The sequence below is a fragment of the Sus scrofa genome, chromosome 15 (genome assembly GCF_000003025.6).
Source record: "Sus scrofa isolate TJ Tabasco breed Duroc chromosome 15, Sscrofa11.1, whole genome shotgun sequence".
Taxonomy (NCBI): Eukaryota; Metazoa; Chordata; class Mammalia; order Artiodactyla; family Suidae; genus Sus; species Sus scrofa.
In genome coordinates this window covers 7,763,327-7,790,071 of record NC_010457.5, presented here as the reverse complement: position 1 = coordinate 7,790,071, position 26,745 = coordinate 7,763,327, and the positions used below count along the sequence as shown (strand labels likewise).

General features: G+C 35.9%; 1 protein-coding gene across 25 annotated transcripts in view; it reads right to left on the bottom strand.

The window, feature by feature from the left end:
• The window catches only part of GTDC1 (glycosyltransferase like domain containing 1), a 476,816-nt gene that overhangs the window by 372,713 nt on the left and 77,358 nt on the right, over nucleotides 1-26,745 (bottom strand). For all 25 annotated transcript variants that reach the window (XR_002339027.1, XM_021074849.1, XM_021074845.1 and 22 more), the window contains 2 exons: nucleotides 7,330-7,395; nucleotides 4,378-4,579 (listed from right to left, as the gene is read on the bottom strand). Coding sequence is in view for 24 of the 25 variants with exons in the window: in XM_021074849.1 (XP_020930508.1) it covers nucleotides 4,378-4,556 (179 nt within the window). In the remaining variant the exon portion in view is untranslated. The remainder of the gene's footprint in view (nucleotides 1-4,377; nucleotides 4,580-7,329; nucleotides 7,396-26,745) is intronic.

Genomic DNA, 26,745 nt, shown 5'->3' with positions numbered 1-26,745 from the left:
TCTATTTATTATTTCAAAAATCACTAATTTAAGTTTGTTCATCTCTGTTACATACACAGATACTTTTGATTTCACTACTTTTAATTCTTTATTGTTTCCTTCTCAGTACTCCTAGATTCAAGTAAGAAGGGCCCTGTCCTAGACAACAAGCTTTAGAGGGCCCTGTATATCACAATTTTTAAAATAATAAAAATAAATTTATTAAAGATGATGTGACTGCAACTGTCACTTTAGATGCATCTCACATTTGTGATATGCAATATGTTCATTATGACTCAGTTGTTTTTTATTATCCATTACAATTTGTTCTGTGACCTATGAATTATGTAGAATTATGCTTTTGCTTCCTGATTTACAGGGTTTTTGAGGAAACTTGGTTAATGATTTAGCTCCTGTTCACATTTTAAAATGACTTCATCTGAGGGGCGAGGATCCTTTGGGAAGGGCTGCTTGGGGCCTGCTGCCTGCCCCTCAGGGAAGAGACTGCAGACACTGACAGCCGAAAGCTGACCAGGATGCACAGAAGGGGAAAGGTGGAAGGGATACAGGTGGGCTCCCAATGCCTCCCTATAGTAATCCCCAAGCAACTACTTTCATTCATTTCCAGCACACTCTTTCATTGTTTAGTTCTTACAACCTCCTTTCTTTATGCCAAAGATAGCACCTAATAACACTACCTTACTTTTGGTCACTTAATATGTCTTGGAGAGGTTCTGATAACGACAGAACGCTTCCTAATTCAGGTTAATGCTACACAATATTTCATTTCAAGGAAGTAACATAGCATAGTTAAGCAGTCCCTCTCTGAAAATGAGGCAACTAGAGCTTCAATACCAGCTTATCACTCTAATTTCCAAATCCCACTCCAGAAAGATCCTCTCTTACTTTACTCAGCTAAGAACGTAAAAAGAAATTTGTTACATCTTATAAAACATATCTAGATGTTTTAGAGACAGAGGGTTTTCAAGTGATTAGGCAGCTATGTCCTTCCAGCCATTTTTGGTAGCTCAGGTGTTCTGTCCTCATCTTGTCACCTCAAGGTTGCAGACATCACAACCACAGCCAAATGCAGAGAAGGAGAGATGACTTTCTCTTTCATAAGTGTTAAAAAAAAAAAATTAGCTAGAAGAACCCCCAAAGTCATTGACTTAAATCTAATTTGCCAGAATCCAGCACTAGCTTCAAGGAAAACTGGGAAAATCTGGAAGAGAATAGGATCATCATGACAGACTTAGGTCAATCAAGCTTCACTCCCAGAGGCTGGGTACTTAGCCACCCCAAAGAAAACAGATTCTGTTAACAAGGAAGAAGGGCTGTTAAGTGGGCAATGATCAGTATCTGCCACAATACCTCAAATGGAATAAAAACATAATTGTAAGCATCTGAAAGTGAGAAAAAAAATGATTTTAAGTAAGAGTGGTTCTTTTAGTTCAACAAAGATACTACAGAAAGAAAAGAGAATGAAACATCTTTGGTGCCTAGTCTAGGTATATTTTAAGAAAGCAAGGTATGCTTGATCCTAGGACAAATGACTCACACATTTCAGAAAGGAAATTTAAGCCCCATCCTTAGAAATATTTTTCTGCATTTTGTGAAGTTTCCAGAAGGCAAAGCTTTAATACAACCTAATAATTACCAAACTACTTCTGAGAAAAATAAATTGTGGAGCTTTTGTAATCTATAATAAAATTAAAGAGCTCTAAATGCAAATCATGATATATTCTTCTTGTCATCAAGATAAAGCAAAATCAAACTGATTAATTAGGCTGGAGGATAAGCTCATTTAAAAACAAGGACTATACATACAAACATTGACGAAAAATAACTGTGTACCTATATTCAAGGTCTTTCTCATCAGACACATTCCTACTAGTTCAGAGTGGTTTTGCACGGTATGCAATATTGGTGTTTAATCATTCTATCTTTATGAATTTTAGTGATTTCATTCGCCAAATGCACAGAGAAGAAAGCAAGAACTTTTCATACTTTTAAAAGTCTCCACAGGGAGTTCCTGTTGTGGCGCAGTGGTTAACGAATCCGACTAGGAACCATGAGGTTGCGGGTTCGATCCCTGCCTTGCTCAGTGGGTTAACGATCCGGCATTGCTGTGAGCTGTGGTGTAGGTCGCAGACGCAGCTCGGATCCCGTGTTGCTGTGGCTCTGGCCTACGCTGGCAGCTAGAGCTCCATTTCGACCCCTAGCCTGGTAACCTCCATATGCCATGGGAGCGGCCCAAGAAATGGCAAAAAGACCAAAAAATAAATAAATAAATAAAAATAAAGGCAGTAGTTTAAAAAAAAAAAAAAGTCTCCACAGAAACCAGATTTATCTGGTGTAACAAAATATTATTCTTGCACTTTAATCTAGGGTTGAGTGAGTCTTCAAACCACTGCTATTTTTCCAAAAGTATTCAAAAAGGTTGTTTGGTAAAGAGTAGATAAGGTATCATTAGTCAAATATAACTGTAAATTAGACCAGTGAGGTATATCTTTTAGTGAAGTCTGATTAGATGAATAAGTACCATTAACTGCAGCTTAAATGGCTAACCTCAAAAGATCACAGATAGCACTGTTAGAAGGTTACTGGTTAAGGTAAAACTTTACATCATGATCTTTCAGAAATCTACTTCCCAAATAAGACTGCTTCAAAAGAAATGTGATGTTTATCCTCAAATGGTTCAGACCTCAAAGGCAGTGGGAAAGCCATGGGCACGGAAGTGTTTGTTTGCATGCTATCCACACACACATATATATATTTGTGATACAATAATTCCATTCGGAAACACTGTGTAATCAAAATGAAATCTAACAGCAGATAGAGAAATGGTTTGTTTCAATGTTCAAATTATTATAGAAATGTATTGTATCATTTGGTATGTATGAATGTATTATATCAAATGGTAACATTAAATGAAAATGTGCCATAAAGTCAACCAGATTACTTGACCTTAAGTAATGTAATGCAATCGGTGCTGTGAAAACACAACTAAATGAGATGTGAAAGCAACTATAAACAGGCAGATTTTAACATAGCAATAGGCTTATCATTGCTTTTAAAACTGTTATATAGATACATGTGTTAAAATTTCTAATACTACCAGTGAATCTACAATATTCACTTGGTGATATCAGAATATAAAACATTAAATCCTATAAGGAAAAAAATACACTTTAGATTTGAAAAGTACAAAATTCTCAATATGCCCCACACAGCTTTTACCTTTATATTCCCAAGCAATATGATCTGAGTGCTCAATGCTCTTCCATCTGACAATCTGAATTCTTAGAGGCAATGCATGGTTTTCATACACCAAATGGGTTATTTTCTGACTTCTCCAAAGCACTACTAAGAACAGTAACCTACATTTAAATCTCAGGCTGCTCTCTCCCTTGTCACTGCTCCACTTTATAAGCAGCAGCAGATGGGTAGGGCTGCTGAAGCCAGGTGGGCACTGCAACTTGCAGTGTGCCCTTTCTCTAACAACCTGTCTGCCTGAACTCCACTCATTATTACTCTGGCACTGCCACTCCTGCCCATACCATGCAGGCCTACACAGACGGGCCCCTAATGGTAAGAACGTCAGATACGTAGCCACAGTAGGATAACCTCCCACTATTTAACCACCTGTAGACACGTGGCAGTAGAGATGTTCACAGGGAATCCATATTTCTCATCCATCTTTTCGGTACGTCCCAAAAGACTTTCTAATGGGTCCCCCTCGTTTCCATTTTCTAACCATTCAAAATTCAAAACTGAGGCCTGTGTCCCCCAAACCTATTCATCTTCCCAGGCTAAGCAAAGGTGATCAACTCTAGAAAGGCATCTCCCGTCTGTCACGGTCAAAATCAACTTCTCCCTTGTTCACACTCTCATTGCACTTACATGTCCATCTCTACCTGAACAGTCTTTAAAGCCAGTAAAGGCACAAACCTAGGTTATATCTACCTTTCCAACCTTGGCTCCTAGTGCAGAGCAGACACAATAAGATAAACTAAAACAGCATATTCACTAAAAGAGGCATAGGAAGTTATGAAGCAAAAAAACAAAAACAAAACAAAACAAAAACAAATGTTCACCAGATCAACTCTCATCTCAGGCCAAGAAATGTCAACATACACCCACACAGGTTCATGTGATCAAAGGACAAGGCAAATGAGAAAATGCACATAGCCTCTAAATGAGGCACTTTCCTAGCGTCCAGGTGTGCTCAGAGCATAAATGCACTTGGCTGCTCAGCTTCTCCAAGGGAATAGCTGCAACAGTCATGCTGACCAATCCCACAGTTACAGGAAATTCCATCGAGGCCAACAGAGAAGCAACAACCTTAGAACAGGTACATTTCAAACACGCTGCAGATGCAGCTCGAGCTCTAATTACCTGTAATGCTCACTGGCAGGAATATTCTGTGAGAAGTACAAAGCTGATGTCCGTGCTCGCCAATGCCATTTCTTTGCAGGAAGGGTATAAAGGACACAGTCTCCTAACTCTTCTTGAAGAAGATCCACCAGCTGTTTATGGGATCCTCCATAGAACGCCTCAATGATTAGAATGCTCATTGGTCCCTTCAAATCTTCAGATTCTAGGGGAAAAAAAGGTTTCACACATACATATTTGTGTATATTAAAATTTTTTTAAATAAATGTTAAAATATTAGACCCAGAAAGCAAGTAAAATCAATTACAGACATTATTTTTTTAAATAGGCTTATCCCACTTTTTTAAAAAAAAGCATGTAACACTTGAGGTTTATATTTTGGAATCAATATTTTTAGACCATTCATGTTAATAAAAGGAAATAAAGATGCTTTATTTTCCTGATTTCTGTTTTCTTCATGCCCTAAGATTACTTCCATAATGACTCAGTATTTTCACCACCTCCCCCAGGAACTCCTGCTGTGATCACTCACTTTCCTGGCTGGACCAGCTGGTATGACCCTGACACAGTAGCCTCAGATCTGGCTTGGCCTAGAGCTCTGTCTAACCTTGGACAGCCACCACCCTCAGGTCCTAACTAAGACTTAGAGCCCTTCATTTGTATGGTCCTTGTTAGTTCAGAAATTCCCTGATCCTAGAACTTTTATATTAAACCATCTTTAAGTTCACTAGCTACCAACGCACCCAGTGAATCCACAGAAAGCACATTCACATTCAAATCTCAATTCTCTAGTGTTCAAAATCTTTAGGATACAATTTCTTGAGACATTTGACCACTTCCCCACTATTGTCCACATCCCACCCCCAAAAAAGACTGAAAAAGTAGGGTATAACTATACGTCAGTGACCAAGCAGTTTCTATAACCTTTCTTTAAACAACAAATCCATTAAGTATGATAAAATAATATTGTTATTAAAGACAGTAAAAAAAAAAAAAAAAAAAAGACAGTAAAAATTGGCTGTCAAACAACTTTTGACAAAACATCACAGAAAACTGGCTCAAACATCACAGAAAATTGGCTGTCAACCAACTTTTTACTTTAATAATGTGACTTTTGTTAATGTGTTCAGTGAAATAAAAATATATATATAAACATAAAAACTTTCATATGTATATTTCAAATTATACATCATTTCCTATAAGAAGTAAAGAAGAAATATCACTTGGTACATAATGACTACATTGTTTAAAAAATATTCCAGATGTTTGAATTCTCCTTTATGACTGAAGTAAACACCACTCATTAAACAGTATACTGCTTTCCTTAATGCTGTTCCACAAAATTATGAGTCTCAAAAATTCAATGATGCTCTTAACTAATAAAACTGTGTTTTACCTTGTTCAGTCAAGGCAGTACCTGCTTAAACTGCATTTCAAAGCAAAAAGTCTCAAATGGTTCTCAAAGAAGTGACTGAAGTGAAAAAAGCTTATTTCTTGATGTTTGAATCTTCCAATGAGCATTTTTGGAGAAAATATACAAATACATATTTCACCCACATGCCAAATAGGAAGCAGTGTTCCTCAGGTGGAAAAGGCATGAGCCCTGGGATCAAGTAAATACAAGTGTGAATCTCAGCCCTGTCACATCCTAGCTGTATGACCCTGGACAAGTTACCGAACGTTGTATGACTAGTCTCACCTTCTCTAACCTGAGGATTAGAGTACTAAGCTCAGAGGTGTGCTGTGAAGACAAAATTAAAACATAGTAGCTGACAAACAGTTATAAGGCATTTTGCCCTCCCACTAATAGGATAAACCATCTTGCTTAAGGAGAAAAGATATCTTAGAATCCTCTGGCATTTTAAAATCAATTCTTTTCAATCACAGCTTGCTATTCACCAAGGAAAGGTGGGAAGAGTGGATATACACACACATTTGAAAGGCAATGGGAGTTACCCACTCCTCATCAGCATCTTGTATTTCAACTAAGAATCTGAAAGTTTTACCACAGATTTTGTGGGTAAGACGTAAGCTCAGAGATTGAGCTATACAGCTCGATATTTTCAGGTTGGCTGGAGGCTTCAACTTTATAATGCTATATTCAATAAATTAACAAACAGCCTCCAAGTTTAACAAAATGGTAGCCATTCATCCTTCAAATGATGGAAACTTCTAGAAAGCAAATGAGAAATCAATGAAAGGCAATTGTGGAAGTTATACCAAAGGTTTGAAGAAAAAAATAAAAGCAGTTCAACATTAATTTGCTTACTGCATCACATCACAGATATCTACTATCTTGCTTTATCTCCTCTGACCTAATCACATTAATATGCTGTGTTTATGCTTAAAAGGTCTCTAAAAGATTCTTATAAAACGGACCTGAGATATTTCCACAAGTAATGGAATGTGATGTAAACCACTCTAGAGAATATTTCACTCATACAACCTCAAAGAAAACAACATTAATATTAGGGGAAAAAAGTTTTCTGATTCTTCATTACTCTGCCCTTTTCCATGATTAATCTAGAGCATGTATCATGCCCTATAGATACAGATGTTTCTTATAGGTCTGAATCATAAGTTATCTGCAACCCATCAGCCACCGTGGAGGCAGTAGGTGTAGGTGCTATTGCAGGTTCAAGACACTCAGTAAGCAGAACTGAACACCAAGCACGTGGGAGGATGAGAAACAGAAAAGGGAAAAAAAGGTTATAGTTATATAGATTTCCACCCCTTCAATAGCTCAGTTAGAAGAGTGAAATGTACAGGTTTGAACCAGCGTTCACTTGAGCATTCTTCTGGTGACCAATGGGTGTGCCTGAATTTGGGGTATTTTTCTAAGGAAAGTAACTATGTCCTACCATCTCTGAAAACTATACTTAGTGGCTTTGATTCATGGAAATTTGTTCTGCTTGTTTTGCGGAGACAGACATATCCTGGCAGTTCCCCACTTACTTCTATTGCAACTTTTGCAGCAAGAAGAAAATATGTTCTTCCCCTATAGTCTTCTTAAAGCACAACCTGGAAGAAAGATGATTCTCATTAGGTACAAACAAAAGAGAGGAAGCTGATTTTTAAATATAAGATTCAAACCAAATGTCATTACAGCACATTAGAGAACAGTTCAAATACTTCCACTGTGCTTGAGTTTTGCTTTAGAAAACACTGCTGGAAACATGTGAGCATGAGGTGGGGAAGAAAAAGAAAAAAAAACATTTTGTTAAAAAGGATTTTTGCTGTCATGCAGGAATTTATTAAAAGATAAAGGGAGCACACATTTGGCCATTTTAGCAATAATCTCAGAAAACTGCAGTGGTCACCTGACACTAAAGATGCTCAGGAGCATGCCAGGTAAATACAGACATTTTGCTCCACTAGCAATGGCTACTAGAGAGTGAGTGAGTGGGAGAGGCAGTACAGAGCCTCGACACTGAACGTCCTTACTCCAAAGAAGCACAGTGTCTCCTTCATGGCAGGAAGCTGTGGCCAGGTGTTTGCCACATGCAGCTAAATGTCTTACACAGGTGCTCAGGCTTGTGAATCTGTTATAGCATTAGCACGTGTACTACCTCAGACCTTAAACCCTGAAACATTTAAACTGAACTGGTATATCAGAATTAGGGGTGTGGCATTTTTAAAGAAGGACACAAACACAAAAGCAAAACTTCTTAAGCTGGAGAATAAATACCAAAGAAATCCCATATCCTTTCTACCTGACACTAGGATGATATTTTATTACATAAGAAAAGAGTAAGTGGCCAATCCATTCTTGCTCTCTAAAAGAGCATAAAAATGTTTCAGATAAATTTTTATCAACTTTTAAGTTTTTCTGCTTAAACAGTAAGCTTTAGTTGGAGGAAAAACAAACAAACAAACAAAAAAAAACTCATCTCTTCAGAATATTTTATTCCCCAGTGGCAACAGATGAATGAGAATGTGCTACACTATTAAAGCTTTATGAAAGTTTAATTCATTATCAATACCATGATTTAATGATACATGGTTAAATGCTAAACATTAAATTAGCAATATAAAGTGAGTCAAAGTGATAGCCAGGACATAGGAATTTTAACTGCTTCAAATTCTATTTGAGATCACCAAAGGTCACAATGATCTATCTAAGAATTACACGCCTTTCCAAAAATTTACATTTACAATTAAAAGTGAATATAAAGTGAAAAAATCACAATAGTAATTCATACAAATATTTTGAATAAAATGAAAAGGTGCCATTAGAGTCATCTCAATTAAATATGAATAATGCATTGACATGATCACCAGAACAAAAGTAGCCTGAAACCAATACTGTGAATATTTTTAAATTTGTTAAATTTTGTCATTGTACCTGCATTTATTTTAAGCTTGACCCAATTTTTTATTCCCTGAGCCATGATCATTTTCAAGGTGAACTACATTTTTGTCTACCTCCTCTAGCAGTTACAACTGCTATGACAGTTGAGTTGTTTGGGAAAAAAAAAAAAAAGTATAGTAAAGGTAATTTGCAATATGCCATTGATTTATGAAAAGAGGTACCAAGTATAAATACATCATGGATTTTAAAAAACAAAACCTAAATCAACTAAAAACCCATAATTAGCCCTCACATATGATGTCAATCCAGTTACCTATAATTTTCCAACCAATACCAAGTAATAATTTTAAATCAGAGGAACTGTTGTATTAATATATTCCACAGACACCTTACTGCTATTAGATGTAGGAAGATATGGTTTCAGTGATGATAGTTTTATCAGTTTTAATCCCACACACATGAGAAATTGATTCCACAGGCTAATCCACATGTGGTTGATACCTTAAACTTTAATCAATTGCTGAAAATACACTTTCTATTTGCCTATATACAATATTTGCAAGTTGAGCTTGGTAGAGCAAAAAAAAAAAAAAAAAAAAAAAAAAGTGAGCTTAAACTCAAAATTGGGGAAAGTAGACTTTGAGTAGGATTTCCCAGAGGTTTACCTGGTATTTTCTAACTGACCCTTTCCTGTCTCACCTTCTGCACCTCCACCCACCAACTCCAACACACCCAGGTACTATTTTAAAAGCAACAAATAACCTAGTAGAGTAAAATAGGGCAATGCTAAGAAAAGTTCGTATTACCTTCCAGCCCACTCACTTGTTTTAATGATTCATCAGGGAAACCCCACTTGTTAAAATATATCTAAAATCTCATTAAATAGTTAAAAAAAAAAAGCATGAAAAGATTTCTGCTTTGAAACATGTCATCATTGATTCCCCTAATAGAACCTATTAAAGGTACAAATGGAGTAAAAATACATTTTGCTAAAAAAGTTTCCTCAAAGTATTATACTACATTCTATTACATGGGGAGGGGGGGGTAACAAAGATAAACATATCCCATCCCTTGAAAGAGTTATAAAAACTTTCATAAAAATCAGGCATAGTAAATTCATCCTAACCCCTAAAGCCTCAGTGTAATCTCTGAAGACTGATAAATAATATGACATCAAATGCAGTGCAATAAATTTGCAATCCTAAAAATACAGGCACTGACAATATTCTACATAATTAAAGTTTCACTAATAGTGAGGCATAAAATAGAATTCCTGAGCATTAGTCTGAAAATAGCATACAAGAGAAACTGATTATTATTCCGTTATCTGATTATGCAGCATGCAACCTAACATTTATGATAACTTGTATCCTACTTATATAATAACTTTTTAAAAAAATCTTGGGTTCATACTGAAAAAGGTGTAACAGTCTAACATTCTATTCCCCCATAAAGCTATGGATATTCTAATTTCATCAACTCTGACTTTAGTTTCCTGTTGTGAACAGGATTTACGTACCAAAACCAAGATTTGGTTAAAAGACTTATATGCCATACTGATTGTGAGACAATTTGCAGCTAATTTCAAATGTGCTGTTCCAATTATGTGATTTGTAATGATCTTTTAATACATGTTCTTTTCAAAATTACGTCTTATGGGAGTTCCCATCGTGGCTCAGTGGTTAACGAACCCAACTAGGATCCATGAGGACTTGGGTTCAATCCCTGGCCTTGCTCAGTGAGTTAAGGATCTGGTATTGCCATGAGCTGTGGATCCTGCATTGCTGTGGCTGTGGCACAGGCCAGCAGCTACAGCTCTGATTCAACCCCTAGCCTGGGAACTCCATATGCCATGGGTGCAGCCCTAAAAGACAACAACAACAACAAAATTACAATCTTATGTACATATATGGCTATTTAATTTTCCCTGATGAATATTTTCATTCTTTCTCAATTTGGGATTTAACTTTTTGCTTAAAAAAAAATCATCATTTATTCCATGACTTGAATTAATACAAAGTCTTGGTTATAATGGTCAGTATCAAATGCAAATTCAACAAATACCTACACTACAGGCATTATGACATCATTCACTTGTTTTCAAATATGCATAATTTCCACAACTAAATATGTATATATATGAGTGTGTGTGTAGATGTGTAACAGATTCATTACATTTTTAAAAATCATATTCCACATTATAAGGCAAAATTATAACTATGAAAAATTTTTGTGAGTGTATTGGTTTAATTTTACTTACAAAATAAAATACTAACCCCCTTTCAATTTTTCATTCTATCAATTTCATGAATAATTTTAAACTATAAAAGTAGCAATGAATTAGTTCTACTGAATACTAAAAATATTTTCAATTTGCTGACATTTTAAAATGTGGCAGTGTATTTATGAATCAATAGAAGATTTTATACCAGAAAATTATCTCATCACTCATTTGAACTACTGCATTACCCTTTTAAACTAGGTCTCCACACTACTATGCAATCTGGTTCCCATCACACCATTCTCCATAATCCAACACAAATAATCATCCAAAATGCAAATCTGATCATGAAATGGTATGCTCAAAAACCTTCCACACTGACATCCATCTAAAGAGCAAACTCAAGGCCCTGTGCATGGCAGTTAAGACCTTCCTTTTCTGGTCTCTTCCTTTCTCTTCGCTACAGTCTTGCTTCCTCTTCTCCCACTTCAGTCCTCTTCCTCCACTTCCCCCAGACCATTGCAGCTAGGCCTAGCACTCACACTCACCTAGTTATTTCACACTTCTGTGACTTCACACCTTTATCTTTTCTCTGTAAGCCTTTTCTTCAAGTTCACCTGATGAAATTTTCTTAAAATTTCTGCACATGAATCACCAAGTCTATGAAGCCTTTCCTTAAACATGACTTCTACTCTGTATAGTATCATTTTACCTGTTTTGCTCTATTTCCATGTTCTTCTTCCTTATGGGACAGTGAACAATTTGGAGTATGGGGACCATGCCTTTTTCTTCCTGGGGACTATCCTAGGATCTGTCCCCAGGGGTTGGGGGGGTGGGGGACGGGAAAGAGTATCATTTTTTTTGTAGAGCTGAACTGAAAATCAGGGGGAAATGGGACGCCGATTCTGACTTCAATAAAGTAACACTGCTTTCACCTTAACACAGGTCCTGACCAAACCCATGTCAGGTAGCATTATACTTGCTACTATGTACACTAGGGATTTCCCATTATTGCTGAAGGTTAAACTAAATCAAGCAGCTAGTACATCAGAATACATTTTATTATATTCTCTTTCAAATATTTATTCTTTTTTTCTTACTGTTCACAGAAATCAGAATTTATTGAAATTAATAAGTTATTTTCATGTAGATGTGTGTTTATCTTAACCTACTAGTACAACAAAAGTCACAGTGATTAAAGAAGTGAGAAAAACACCAAAAGCAATTGAATTCTAGGCCAAAGCAAGTTTCATGGCCTAAGAGAATATCTGTGAGCTCCATGAATTTTGAAAATCACCTACAGTTTTTTATTCTGTTTGATCTATCATCATCCTAGTTTAAAACTAGAAGTGGAAGTAGGATGAGAAACCCAATTCCCTCACCATCAATCTAGAGATCCCATTCCACATTTAGTAATTAGGCTTTTATTTAATGGGGAAGAAAAAAGGCATTTTTAAATACTTTCTGCCAACAATTATGCATTTTATAAAAGTTTGACAAGATGAATAATGTATTTGCTTTCTCAAGATGGCATTTCTCCAAGCCTTCCACCTTCCTGAAATGGGCTGCAAATCAGCTCAGTGGGAGAAAATAGGGTTTCCTGACCCATTCAGATATGGATCACTCAGCAAAGAAGCCAGGGTGTTTCAGAGAATCATAGGTGAAAAGAATGCTGGTACCACTGTTCCATCACTTCTCCTTTACAGAAGAAGAAATAGAGAATATTTGCATCAAAGAGTAAGTGGCAGAGCAAGGGTTTCAACCCACGACTTCTAACCTCATATTCACATATGTTCTCATTATACTTCACTCCAGGCACATGATCTGACCTAAATAAAAGTTGCCTCCATCTCCCAGTCTTTGCTGTTTGGGGATTAAAAATCAGTATTTAGTAATTATTACTATTTAAGTCACATATAGTGCAACAGAAGTATATACACAAGTGATATGTAAATGTCACTCTAAGATGATAAATATATGTATTGCATATTATATTTAATAATAACTCCAAATAGTTTGTATCTAGACATTAGTGGTATAAGTCACACACAACTGAATAACAAATAGGATCATAAAAAAACTTTTCTGATTTCTTCCTAAGTCCTGCATAATCATCCCTCCCCTCTCCCCATAACCCTTATCCTTCACCCCTTAGCTCTAGACTGGCTCCTTTTTGATAGGATCATAGGCCTCAAGGACTACGATGGACAAAAGACCACATCCAAGGTTCATATGACAAGAAAGGTTTGCAGTGGGAGATGAGGAGATCAGCCATAGGATTACACTCAGACTATTTCATAATTTGCTACAGTCATCATCAAAGTCCAAGTCCCCTTGATATAACAATCTATAGTATTGCTCTGTATTTATCTCTTAGAGACTATGTTTACACGAGTGATTATATAATATCCATATCCTCCACTGGATATGAAGTTCCATGAGGACACTGACTGGGCCTGCTTGATCACCACTGTATTCCCAGCACTTAGCAAATAGAAGGTGTTCAACAAGTATGAGCTGAGTCAATAAACCATAAAACCCTTTAGCAATGGCCTTGACAATTTCTTCCTAATTCATCCAAGACCTTTATTATAACCAATCACAAATAATCACCCCTTACTAGCACTAGTTACTATTTACTCTCATTGATAGAACTTAATACCCACATTCTATCACCATCTAAATATAAGAGGTGACATCTTACTGTATTCAGAAACGACACACCTTATTCTAAGGAAAAAAAGCTCTGCCAACAGCCCTGCTGAGGTGTTTAGAAGTCATGTTTCACACCATGGGCAACTACCTTCTCTGACCTGTCTGGACTCTGTATGAATATTTAACCAAGGACAATCAAGTCTATAACCTGGAAGGAGTCAACTGGTTTAATCATTAAACTGATATTTTTTATTAGACAGAAGGATTATCTTGCTGCCCTACATTGACTTCTACGCCAAATTTTAACTCAGACCTACTTTGTGCAAGCTAATTATAAATATACACACCAAATAAGTTTAAAATAAAATGACTAACAGATTCTTAACTACACTGGTGTTAGTGAGTCTCACTCTGACATCTTTAAAGAACTTAATCCATATTAACTAAACAAAAAAACTGTTGAGCAGTTTCCCTCTCCAAGTGGGAGACACATATCACATTTTCAGTTAATTCTGAAACAGAAATAGCAGGGTTACTCTAAGACACAAACATCCTCGATGTCTTACTTGAAGTACAGCAACCCAAGCAAATATGGGTGGCATTCCCTTGATGAGTTGAAATAAATGTCACCAAGTATAACGTTCTGGATTTACTCACTTCCAGTGAAAAAGAAAAAGGACATAGACTGAACTCCATTCTTTATCAGTGAGGGAAATCAGCTTAAAAGAAATGTGAAATCAGGGAGCAAAAGAACATCAGGTAAACAGCTGGGAGAAGAAAGGGAAATTTCCACAGAGGACTACAGGGCTAGAAATAAAAATCTTTAGTATTAATGTTATATACCTTTAATATTTTAAAATCCATTTTACATCAGTGAAAATCGCCATGCAATAACATGTTTTTTAAACGGTGTTAGGAAGTATGAGATGAAGCCAGTACTAGACTCTGTCCTTTAAGATGCAAATTTTAAAAACCATGTTTTAAAGATGTATCAGTTAAACTATTTAATGACATTTCTCTCATCTTCCACATGAATATAGACATTTATTAGAAGAAGCACTAGTTAAAAGTACACTGTTTTATCTATATATTGCACCAGGTCTTTTCTAGTTGCCATATATTTTTCAAGCATCTTCTGATTTGCTAATGGTCTAAGACATTTGCTGATGGTTTAAGAAGCCATCGCTAGATAGAGTTTAGAGATTGTTATTGATAAATTTTAAAAAGCCCAGAAACCCAGTTTAGACCAGGACTAAGTATATTTCGAGCTAATAGATTTGGTGATGAAAGCTGTATCACTATTTTTAAATATCACAAGGGGCATATCATTAGCTACACACTATTACAAGAAAAAGAGTCAGTCTGATAATAATAGACTGAGATTTTAATATCCTGGTTGAGCCTGTTGAGTAAAGCAAAGGTATTACACAGACAATGGTGTGTGATTTCTAGAAGCTTTACTATTATCCATGGTTTTACACATACTTGCCCATATCACGTGATACATGTTTCCACTAATAAAAGATAAGTAACAATAGCTTAAAGTTCTCTGACTGGGGCAAGCACTATGACTTTTATCTATTTAGTGGCCTTGTTTGTCACTATCATCTCTTTATCAAATGGTTTTTCAAGGAGGCATTCCAATGATACAAATATTGTCTAGTGAGGTGGACCCCATAGTACAGAATATTCTCTGCAAACTATTCACAGCCACACTCTGTATCCCCACCATCTCTTAAGGAAGTAATTTCATAATCTGCAAACAGTGTATTCAAACAGAGTAAGGATGATTAGGAGTTAATTCCCCCTTGCATCTCTATCTGGCATATATGCATACCATATCTAGGACCATAACTCTTTCTACTGGATTAATTAGCATTCCAAGTTAACAAACAGCCTGAATCACTGAAGGGAGAGATTATAACTTAAACTCCTAAAACTAGGTACATAATATCTGATATTTCACATAATAGTTGTTCAACTGATCTTAGAAGAACTGAATGAAGTAAAGAAATACTTTGTTTCTGCTTATTATTCCTCTTGTTCAATGCTCTAATGTCCCTTTTCTGCTTGTTTCTAAACTTTACTTACAAGAACTAAATTTAAAACATCAGATAAACTCCTTCAGATTGTTCGGAATAAATGCCTGCCAGACACAGCATGTTACCTCTCCCAGGCGTACTTGTATGCGACAAAGGAGCAACAGGTGATGGCCATATTTAAGCCATCTGCAAAGTACAGTTGACTCTTGAACAACAGGAGGAAGAGAGGGGTTAATTCGTGTATAATTTATAGTAGGTTTCTTCCAATGTGTGAATTCAACCAACCACAGACCCTGGAGTACTGTAATATTTACTATTGAAAAACATCCCAGTATATGCAGACCTGTGCAGCAAAACCTGAGTTGGTCAAACTGTAGATAAGAATATTTTGCGAATGAAAAGGACCCTTCTCAAGTCCTGAACACACAGCCTGAAGGCTGCTACATACTCCACTAAAGCTAGATTTGCATTGAAGTATTAAAATGTCCAATCACATTTGTAAACAATACAAAAAAACTTAAAACCTGAATTAACCCGGGAAATTGTCAAGAATCTTTATTATAGTCTGTGCTCCAAATTGAAAGCCATCAAAATATCAAAAAAAAAAAAAAAAGAATCTCTTAGAATCAAATGATTAATGATCAAAACTCATGAAGAAGGTTTACTGGCATGGAAAATGTCTCCACTATAGTGTGAATGCATGAAATGACTATAAAAATATATGATGAAATGACTAGATAAGCATGAGAGTTGACATGCACACAGGTAGGCATAAATAATCATGAATGGTAGAATTATGAGTGATTTTGTTTTTCTCTTTGTGCTTCATTTTGTTCTTCAAGTTATCTTCATTGAATATGTTTCAACTTGCAATTAAAAGAAACTATAAATTTTTTTTAACTTCAGGGAAGTAGGCCAAATCATTTGAAATAACAAACTACTTCCCAATTACTGGAGGCTTATTCCCCTCTAGGAGATTGCAAGTGGTTTTCAAGTTATTTTAACTGCTATTAATATAAAGAAACTTATTTAAAAAAACTAATCATCAAGGGTTAAACTAATGGGGCTAGGGTTAGTCACAAACACTATAATTTGGTTTTGCAAAAACTGCTTGTCTAATGCATGAAATAAAATACTCAATTAATTTTAAAATGTACTTGAATTATTAAATAATTATAAACAGATCAAGATCTTTACTTACTATATTTAAATCTGGAGCTGTACTTTGACAGAGTGTGTTAGGAACTAAAATACTATTTTGGTACTTAACAGTTTTGAATAGGAACATGGGGAAGTACAGCGCAAACTCAAAGTTTTAAAGTTCAAGTAAAATGTCAAATTAATTTGTGCCTTAAATAATTAGGCATGGGTCTTGAAATAATAGGAAATATTTAATTAAGGTGAATAAATTGAAAAGAACTTCTAGTTTCACAGTTAATTTCTGAAGTATCTGTATTAAGAAAGCAGAAAAATTGCATAATCATCCATATGTGTTACACATGTTTAAAAAAAGAAAGGGACTGACTGGCTATTCAACCACTAGAGACAGAGTCTTGCAATGTTTAAAGAATGTCTTGTCTCCTCTCATAACCACTCAGATTTTTCCTATATTTACATACATGCATTAGGTGAATGGATATCAATAAATATTAACCCAAAAGCAACTTAGTAGAGAAATATTTTTAAATGGAACCTCCAGGTTCTAGCACTCTTTACAACTTAAACCCATGTTTCATTGTCAAGTCATAAGAAACAACTGCCTTATTCCTGGAATTGCTTCCTAATGTAAAACCATTTCATCATATTTCACTTTTAAAACCACTATACTGAAAAACTTAACTTACTAACCCAGAAAGAAAACAACCTACCACTAAAAGTATATAAATAATTAAACGTTAACTCCAGAAAACACAAAATTATTAATAAAAATATGAAATATGTAAATGAAAAATTAGAGGCAAGTTTATCATTTCATCTATTTATAAAGGGAGACTAAGAATATACCTACCCATATATAACTTTCCATATTTTAAAATGAACACAAACTTGATATGAAAAAAGAAATCCTAGGAAAACACCATGTGGCATTTTTTAACTTTATTACCACTTTGTTGACTCTCTGTCCCAGAGCAGACCACCTCCAACATCAGTACTCTGACCTTATAGGAAAAGTGACAGATAAAGTTTATGGTGAGAAAAAAATGAGTTTTTATGGGTTTTCAAAAGGGAATTCTTATGACACTAAAAGCCATATAATAATATTGATTTGATAACCAACTTTTTTACTGCCAAATTACAGACCTCAGATTTCTAGAAAAATATGTGAGTGAATCTGCAGTAAGACACAATAAAAGAAAAGCTTGAGCTCATGAAAAACAGTCTAGATCTCTTTGCAAAATTTAAATATATATACAAGATAAATTTTTAATCAGGTCTTTTTTTAAAGTTTTCAGTATTCCAAGAAATACCTTTTATGTTGGGACTGACTGACCCCTTCAGCCATTTATCCAAAGTCAATCATAAGCTCACTCTTTTCTGAGCAAGTAATTTCCATGTCTGTTCTAGTTTCCTTTGGTTTCAAAGGCAAATGTTCAAGGTACAGAAACAAGGATTATTTTCTTGTAAAACCAACTTCAAAATCAATTAGAATATTCAAAATATTCCATTCTCACAAATGAAAATAAGTTGCTTGCTGAAATGACAGTCTTCCATTTCACTGCCTTAAAAATTAAGCTGGCATGGATAATAAAAGTGTTTTCTGACTGGATATGTTTGGCATTCAAATATTTTTAAAACAAATACTAATCCATAATTAGATTTCACAGGCACAATCTATAGAAAATAAAATTTGTTTTTATTTTTCTGAGAGCAATATTAATGATTTGATATCATAAAAAGCTGTAACAACACCATCACTTGCATAAACCTATAAACAAACTTGCAAATGAATATTTATTTTCCTTTGTAGTCTAGTTTTTGCCATTCATTCATTCAGTAACTATCTGTTGTGCCTACTATGTGACTGTCATTGTTTCAGGTGCTTGAGGATTAATCGGCAACAAATTTCCTGTTATCCTAAGAAATTTCTTTTTAATTGGAGTAAAAAGACAAGTAAGTAAATGTACATCATATGGTGGCAGATACTATAAAGAAAAATAACACAGGATAATAGAGAGTAGGGCTGCTGAAGACTGTCATTGGGGAAGGGTAGTATTTTACACGGGGTTGTCAAAACACACCCCACTGATGATGAGATGACATCTAAACAAAAACCAGAAGAATAGAGGGAGGGGGCTATGGGGATCTGGATCTAAGACCTCTAGATATCAGGCACAGCAAGCTCCTGATTCAGAATATACTTGGCATGTGCAGAGAGCAGGAAGGTCTATGTGCCTACAAAGCAGAAACAAATTTGCTTTATTTATTGAAAGTATTTATTGAATTAAAAAAATTATGCTAAGTGTTTTGTGATATTAAGATGACCCAAATATAGTTTCTGGCCTCAACCCTGGATATAATTACAATACAGAGTGAAATATGTTACAAAACAGTTGAGCTGGGTCTCAAAGAGGGACCAAGAGAAAGTTGTACTTCAAGAAGATGAACCAAGAGCCTAGAAAGTACAGAAGGCCAAGATCCCAGTTACAAAGAGGAGTTGAAAAAATGTGCAGACACTGCTGGTTCACTCAATACACTTAACCCTTTTCTCCTTTTGCTTTCTTGTAGAATTCAAGCTAAAATACTAGGTCTTCCAGGTGTGGGGAAGGGAGGCATGTTCCCCAGTCTTCCAAAATGACATAGGTAGAGAAGGTTCAAATTGGAAAGCACCCACTATTGGGAGCCAAGACACTGCTGCACAACTCTGAACAAATCAACAACCTGCAGGGCATTCAGCTGACCCATCCCAGGCCTGTGGTATCAGGCCCCACACTCTCCCAAGCCCTTCTATCCCCAGCCTCCCTCACCATCATCAACCTCGACTGCATTTAATCTGTCTCCCATTCTTCCTCTGAAATTTACAGATATCTTAGTGTCCATCCTCTACTTTAAAACTTATGATTATTCTACAGAAGAAAGAAAATTACTTAACAAGAAATAAGAGCCCTTACAATTTAATTCAAAGCTCCTTTTTAGCCTCAATTCCTATCACCTTCCCAGATACACCATTACTCCAAATGAAACAGACTTCCTACCTTTTTTCAAACATTCCATATACATGACCCCCCACCAAGCACTGCTAGTGCTATTTCTTCTTTCTGGAATCTTTTCACCTTTACTACCTGTCAAATTCCTACATATATAGTTTGAGACTCCGCTGAGATCCCATCTCATCCCTGAGGGTTTAAATCAATTGTTTACCCAGATTCAGCCTGTCAGAATGCACCTTTCTCTGCTTATACCCCAAAGGAGAGTTACCATAATACTCCCTATACTATAGTTACATAGTTTATAGTTTATATGTATGTCTTCCCAACCAGATTTCCATTGTGTCAGCAGAGTTTCTATATAATTCATGTTTATATCTATATGCATAATCCAGCAAAGTACCTTGTACACAAGAGGCATTCATGTAATGTTTCAAATTCTCATCAATAGAATACAAGAAGCCCTCACCTTATGGGGGAGGAGAACAAAAGAGGTACTCCTCAATTGAAAATTACAGCAGCACCATAAAGCGAATTGTCCAGGCACTGCTATCATAGTTAGCTATTCAAATAAGTTCTAAATCACGGCATGGAAACACTGCATGCATTGCATGACAACATAAAGACAACAAAAAGTAAACTATTGAGTGCTTACTGGGCAGTATAAAATTTAAAAAGAATGGGGAAATCCAAAGCATAAAGCTACCTATATTAAGAAGTATTACCAGGATACCAAAACAATTGACTTAACATATATTTAGGAAGTGCCTACTTTAGACCTGACTATTGATTGCTGATGATAAAGGTGAATAAAAACAGTGAGAAAGAGCTGAACTTTTACAAACAATATTTTGAAGCACTAAGTGTTGGCTTATAAATTATTACTTCCTAAAGTATCACCAAAACAGCAGTTTAAGGACAAAGAGACTGACTATGGATACCCAATTCCAAGTCCAAATCTAGAAAACGATCTTGCCTAAATTGTGATTATGTAGGAACTCTCTCACAGGGCTGCTTCTGAATGTTAAAAGGGCTTCCTTTATTTTCAGTGACTATAAACTGCTCAGATAGAAAATTTGAGTTCCAGATACTTGAATATATTCCCTGCTCGGAGATAAGTTCTATCCATGCACAGGTTGTTTCAGTAATTAAGGTGCCAACAAGCCTGCCATTGTGAATGAAAAGGGAGGAATTTATTAAAATAGTGCTATATAGGGGATGTTGTATGGGAAATAGTGGATAGTTGTTTGCTTTGTCCTCTGAGGTCAAATAAAAGAACCAGAATGAAAAATAACAACAAAAGGGATTTAGGTTACACATAGGAGGGGCTGTGAGGCACTGATTCACACTATCAAGTTACACTCTGAGCCATTTCTTCTATAGATTCAGAAAATAGAGGTAGCCTGCTTTCTTCTGAAACAGTTTAGGACAAAGCAAGCACATGGCAAGATGACTTCTTAGGGTTCTTTTGGGCATGTTTTTTGATTTGTACCATTTACATGTGTATTGGAAAAATATGAAGCTGTCACTTTAAGAATTAAAAGCAAGAATATACCCAAAATGCCACCAAGGATGAAATTAGTGTGCTTTTGGCCATAAGCCTTCCAAGGATCTAAAAACTCATTCCTAAAAATCAACATCAGTAACACAAATTATCAAATAACTTGTTTGCCTTATTAAAAAAACTCCAATTGCTTATTTCTTCAAAAACTGAAATCTTAGTATATGAGAATGGCAAAAATATTGTGTAAACGATAACCTATGCATGGAGTTAAAAAAAATTATATATTTTTTTTATTTATTTTTGGTTTCCTGTACTGTACAAAAGCTTGTCAGTTTGATTAGGTCTCATTGGTTTATTCTTGCTTTTATTTCTGTTGCTTTGGGAGACTGATCTGAGAAAACATTTGTAAGGTTGATGTCAGAGAATGTTTTGCCTATGTTCTCTTCCAAGAGTTTGATGGTGTCTTGTCTTATATTTAAGTCTTCATGCCATTTTGAGTTTCTTTTTGTGCATAGTGTGAGGGTGTGTTCTAGTTTCACTGATTTGTATGCAGCTGTCCAGGTTTCCCAGCAATGCTTGCTGAAAAGACTGTCTTTTTCCCATTTTATGTTCTTGCCACCTTTGTCAAAGATTAATTGACCATAGGTGTCTGGCTTTATTTCTAGATTCTATATTCTGTTCCACTGGTCTGTCTGTTTTGACACCAGTACCACACTGTCATGATGATGGTGGTTTTATAATATTGCCTGAAGTCTGGGAGAGTTATGCCACCTGCTTGGTTTTTGTTCCTTAGAATTGCTTTAGCAATTCTGGATCTTTTGTGGTTCCATATAAATTTTTGCATTGTTTGTTCTAGTTCTATGAAAAATATGGGTAATTTGATAGGGATTGCATTGAATCTGTAGATTGCTTTGGGTAGTATGGCCATTTTTACAATATAAATATTTCCAATCCAGGAACATGGAATATCTTTCCATTTCATTACATCTTCTTTAATTTCCTTTATTAATGTTTTATAGTTCTCATCATATTTCCTCCTCGGTCAGGTATATTCCCAGGTATTTGATTTTCTGGGGTGCAATTTTAAAAGGTACTGATTTTTGTATTCCTTTCTAATATTTCATTGTTAGCATATAGAAATGCGACTGATTTCTGAATGTTAATCTTATATCCTGCTACTTTGGTGAATTTGTTGATCATTTTAAGTAATTTTTGCATAGAGTTCTTAGGGTTTTCTATATATAGTATCATGTCATCTGCATACAGTGACAACTTACAAAATGGGAGAAAACAGTTTCAAATGATGCAACTGACAAGGGTGTAATGTCTAAAATACACAAGCAACTTATACAATTCAACAGCAAAAAAGCCAACAACCCAATTGAAAAAATGGGCAAAAGACCTGAATAGACATTTCTCCAAGGAAGATATACAGATGGCCAACAAGCACATGAAAAAATGTCCAACATCACTGATTATTAGAGAAATGCAAATCAAAACTACCACAAGATACCACCTCATACCAGTCAGAATGGCCATCATTAATAAGTCCACAATAACAGATGCTGGGGGGTGTGGAGAAAGGGGAACCCTCCTGCACTGTTGATGGGAATGTAAGCTGGTACAACCACTATGGAGAACAGTATGGAGGTACCTTAGAAATCTCTACATAGAACTACCATATGACCCAGAAATCCTACCCTTGGGCATATATCCAAACAAAACTTTCCTTAAAAAAATCACATGCACCTGCATGTTCATTGCAGCACTACTCACAATAGCCAAGACATGGAAACAGCCCAAATATCCATCGACAGATGATTGGATTAGGAAGATGCAGTATATATACACAATGGACTGCTACTCAGCCATGAAAAAAATAAAAACAAATAATGCCATTTGCAGCAACACGGATGGAACTAGAGACTCTCATACTGAGTGAAATAAGTCAGAAAGAGAAATAAAAATATCATATGATATCACTTATATCTAGAATCTAATATAGGGCACAAATGAACCTTTCCACAGAAAAGAAAATCATGGACTTGGAGAATAGACTTGTGGTTGCCAAGGGGGAGGGGGAGGGAGTGGGGTGGATTGGGAGCTTGGGGTTAATGGATGCAGACTATTGCCTTTGGAATAGATTAGCAGTGAGATCCTGCTGTGTAGGTAGCACTGGGAACTATGTCTAGTCACTTATGATGAAGCATGATAATGTGAGATAATAGAATGTGTACATGTATGTGTAACTAGGTCACAATGCTGTACAGTAGAAAAAATTGTATTGGGGAAATAATTTTTAAAAATAAAATTAAATTTTAAAAAACTAAGAAAAAAAGAAATTACACTTTTTTATTTACTAATGCACTAAAGTGCTCCAACAGAAGTGTTAGTACTGTCATTTTGAGGATTTTTCTATAACTCTCATAACTGAGTACCTTCTACTCAAAATAAATTTGACATCTGTACACAGATTTTCCCTTAGCAATAACAAACAATCCTATAAAATTCAGTCTATAACTCCTTTCAGATTAAAAAAAAGATGACTGTATCCTTTAAATGTATAAATGAGCTAGCCCAATGACATTAACGAATATAATCTACCTCTTACTATTCATTCATTCAATGGTTTTATTGAGGGCCTATCTGGGCACTGTGCTCAATGTAGGGACATCAAGATGACCTAATTACAGTCCCTGACCTCAGACATAGAAACAACATTAAAATACCAAAGCACATGTACTGACTGTCAAAAGGGAACAAACAACAAGTTACTCTACCCAGAAAGTTCAAAGGTGCAAGCAACTACCCATACAAAAGAACTAAGGAAGTACGGCAGGCAACTTGAGGATGGATCACTCCACATTCACTCCAAAACTTCTTTTTCCCTGCCTTCCTCCAAATAAAGCCTGGGACAGCAAAAATACTTTTTTTCTCATTCTAGAGGTAGTTATATCACATACTTTTGGCGAATGAGATGTAAGCAGAAGTCCCCATGAGTGGGCATCCCCTTTCTAAAGGAAGGAAGGAAGGAAGGAAGGAAGGAAAGAAGGAAGGAAGGAAGGGAAAAGAAAAGAAAAGAGAAAAGAAAAGAAAAGAAAAGAAAAAAGAAAAGGAAAGGAAAGGAAGGGAAAGGAAAGAAAGCTCTACATGAAAACTGGGCTTTGGGACGCCCTTCACTTTTCTTCCTGCTTTGAAGCAAACACAATTTCTCTAGGTACAAAAGTCATCTGTAGAGTAAGAAGCAAAAACTATGTGATAAGGATGATGGAGAAGGATGTTACCTGAACCCCTGATGGTATCAGTTACCTGTGAACTAACTGCCTCGGGACCTCTTATGACAATAAGACAAATAAAACCCTTATTCATTTAAATCATTGTCAGCAAGATTTTCTACTACTTGGAGCCAGAGGCATTTTTACCGTTAAAAGAAAGCCACAACAAAGAGGAGATATTTGAGTTGGACTATCTATGGTTCCTTCCTCCTTGATTCTGGCTGTGATCGAGTCCTTTCTAGCTAGAAGAAATACAATTTTGAATTTTCATGTCCACAGTTTTCCTATAATTTTGTGTACTCTAGATTACTAAATAAACATGTTCTAATTCCTCATGGAAATCCATTTGTTGCACAGTCATTACAAGATTTTTATTTCTTTTCCTAACTGAAACCTTCAATCCCCCAAACCTCTAAAACAACATTTCTTATATTATGATACAGATCATTCACATATGTAATATATACATACCAAAAAAAAGCTGAAGAAAAGGGTAAGAAATGAGAATGAAGCAAGAGAAGGAAAGAGGCACCTAGCTTATTTGACGGTATGAAATATGTTTTTCAATTTAGGGAGCATCTTGGAAAATACTTTTATAATAAAAGAAAGCACCCGAGACAACAGGTTTTTTTGTTTGTTTGGTTTGGTTTTTTGCCTTTTGGCCATTTCTTGGGCCACTTCCGCAGCATATGGAGGTTCCCAGGCTAGGGGTCAAATTGGAGCTGTAGCCACTGGCCTACATCAGAGCCACAGCAACACGGGATCTGAGCCGCATCTGCAATCTACACCACAGCTCACGGCAACGCTGGATCCTTAACCCACTGAACAAGGCCAGGGATCGAACCCACAACCTCATGGTTCTTAGTCGGATTCGTTAACCACTGAGCCACAACAGGAACTCCAAGACAACAGTATTTTTAAAATAGGAAAGACTCCCCCCAACTTGAAATCAGTGATTCTGTTTTTGAAAAATCTTCAAACTTGAAAAAAATACTTATCCAACAAGTATTTTTCATCCAATTTATCACTCCCATTATTATATCAGTGCGATATTCCGTCTATCTCTAGTAACCTCTCCAGGGTAATTATCTATGTAAGTTTCAGTTGGACGTATCTTAAATGTGTACTGTTCTTGGGATAGTTTCTATTGCACAGTGCTGAAAAGATTCACTAATTTCAATCATCAACTCCATACACCACATATACTTTTTTCTGCCTTTTTTGTTCAAATATATTTCACTCTGGCCATTCAGAGGAAAATTACACATCCCAGTAACATTTAAATTCTTCTCAGTTACCCTTTCAGTGGCTCAGGGTAATGATAGAGTAAAGAATCATGTTCTTCACAGGTCCTCCCCCCTCACCCCCAATTCGGCAGAATTTCAGCTTCAAATCTCTTGTGTCAAAAAGCAATGGGTAATGTCTAATGCTCCCCTGTGACAGGAGCTTACATTGGGAGGAAGAGGAGAGAGAATCAGGAGAAATCATGCACATTCCCAGCTTTTAAAGACTCTTAGCATATGGAATAAGCAATCTCTCATCCTATTTTCCTAAAAGAAAATTATGGAACCATAATAGCTAAAGGGTGCGGGCAAAGAAAAGGAAAGAGTTAGAAATTGCACAACTATCTCTGAGTATGGGTAAAGACCAAAAGGGTGAAATTACTGATAGCTCTGGTCCTAAATTCTCAATGAAATCGCCCCCCCCCCCCAAAAAAAAAAACAACCTATATATTCATAAAACCTGGGGCTTGCATATTCTTTGGCATTGTTCATACATAGGTAGAGGCTTCTTCTGTGAAATGGATAAAAACTACATTCTGCAAGAATGGGACAAATAAGAATAGTAAGCATAGTCAGAGAATATACATGCCTTCATTTTAAAACCAGCATTCCAAGACAATCTATGGCAACCCATATCAACTCAAAAGCATATTCAGAGAATAAGTCTCTTTTGTTTATGTTATCTCAACTTCAATTCCACCTGCAGTTAGCTCCTTTAAAACAAATACTTCTAGGGCCCTTACATGATATGAAGTCCTTTTGCTCAGGCCCATTTTTATTTGGTTATCTTTTTAGGTGCACTAAAGATTGAGTTTACAATAAGCTGAACAGACAGCGTACAAAAGGCTTTTAGAACTATACCATATGGTCCAGGGAAGGGAACAATCTGGACTATCCCCATTTCAATCTGCAAGCTTGTCCACCTCTATAACAC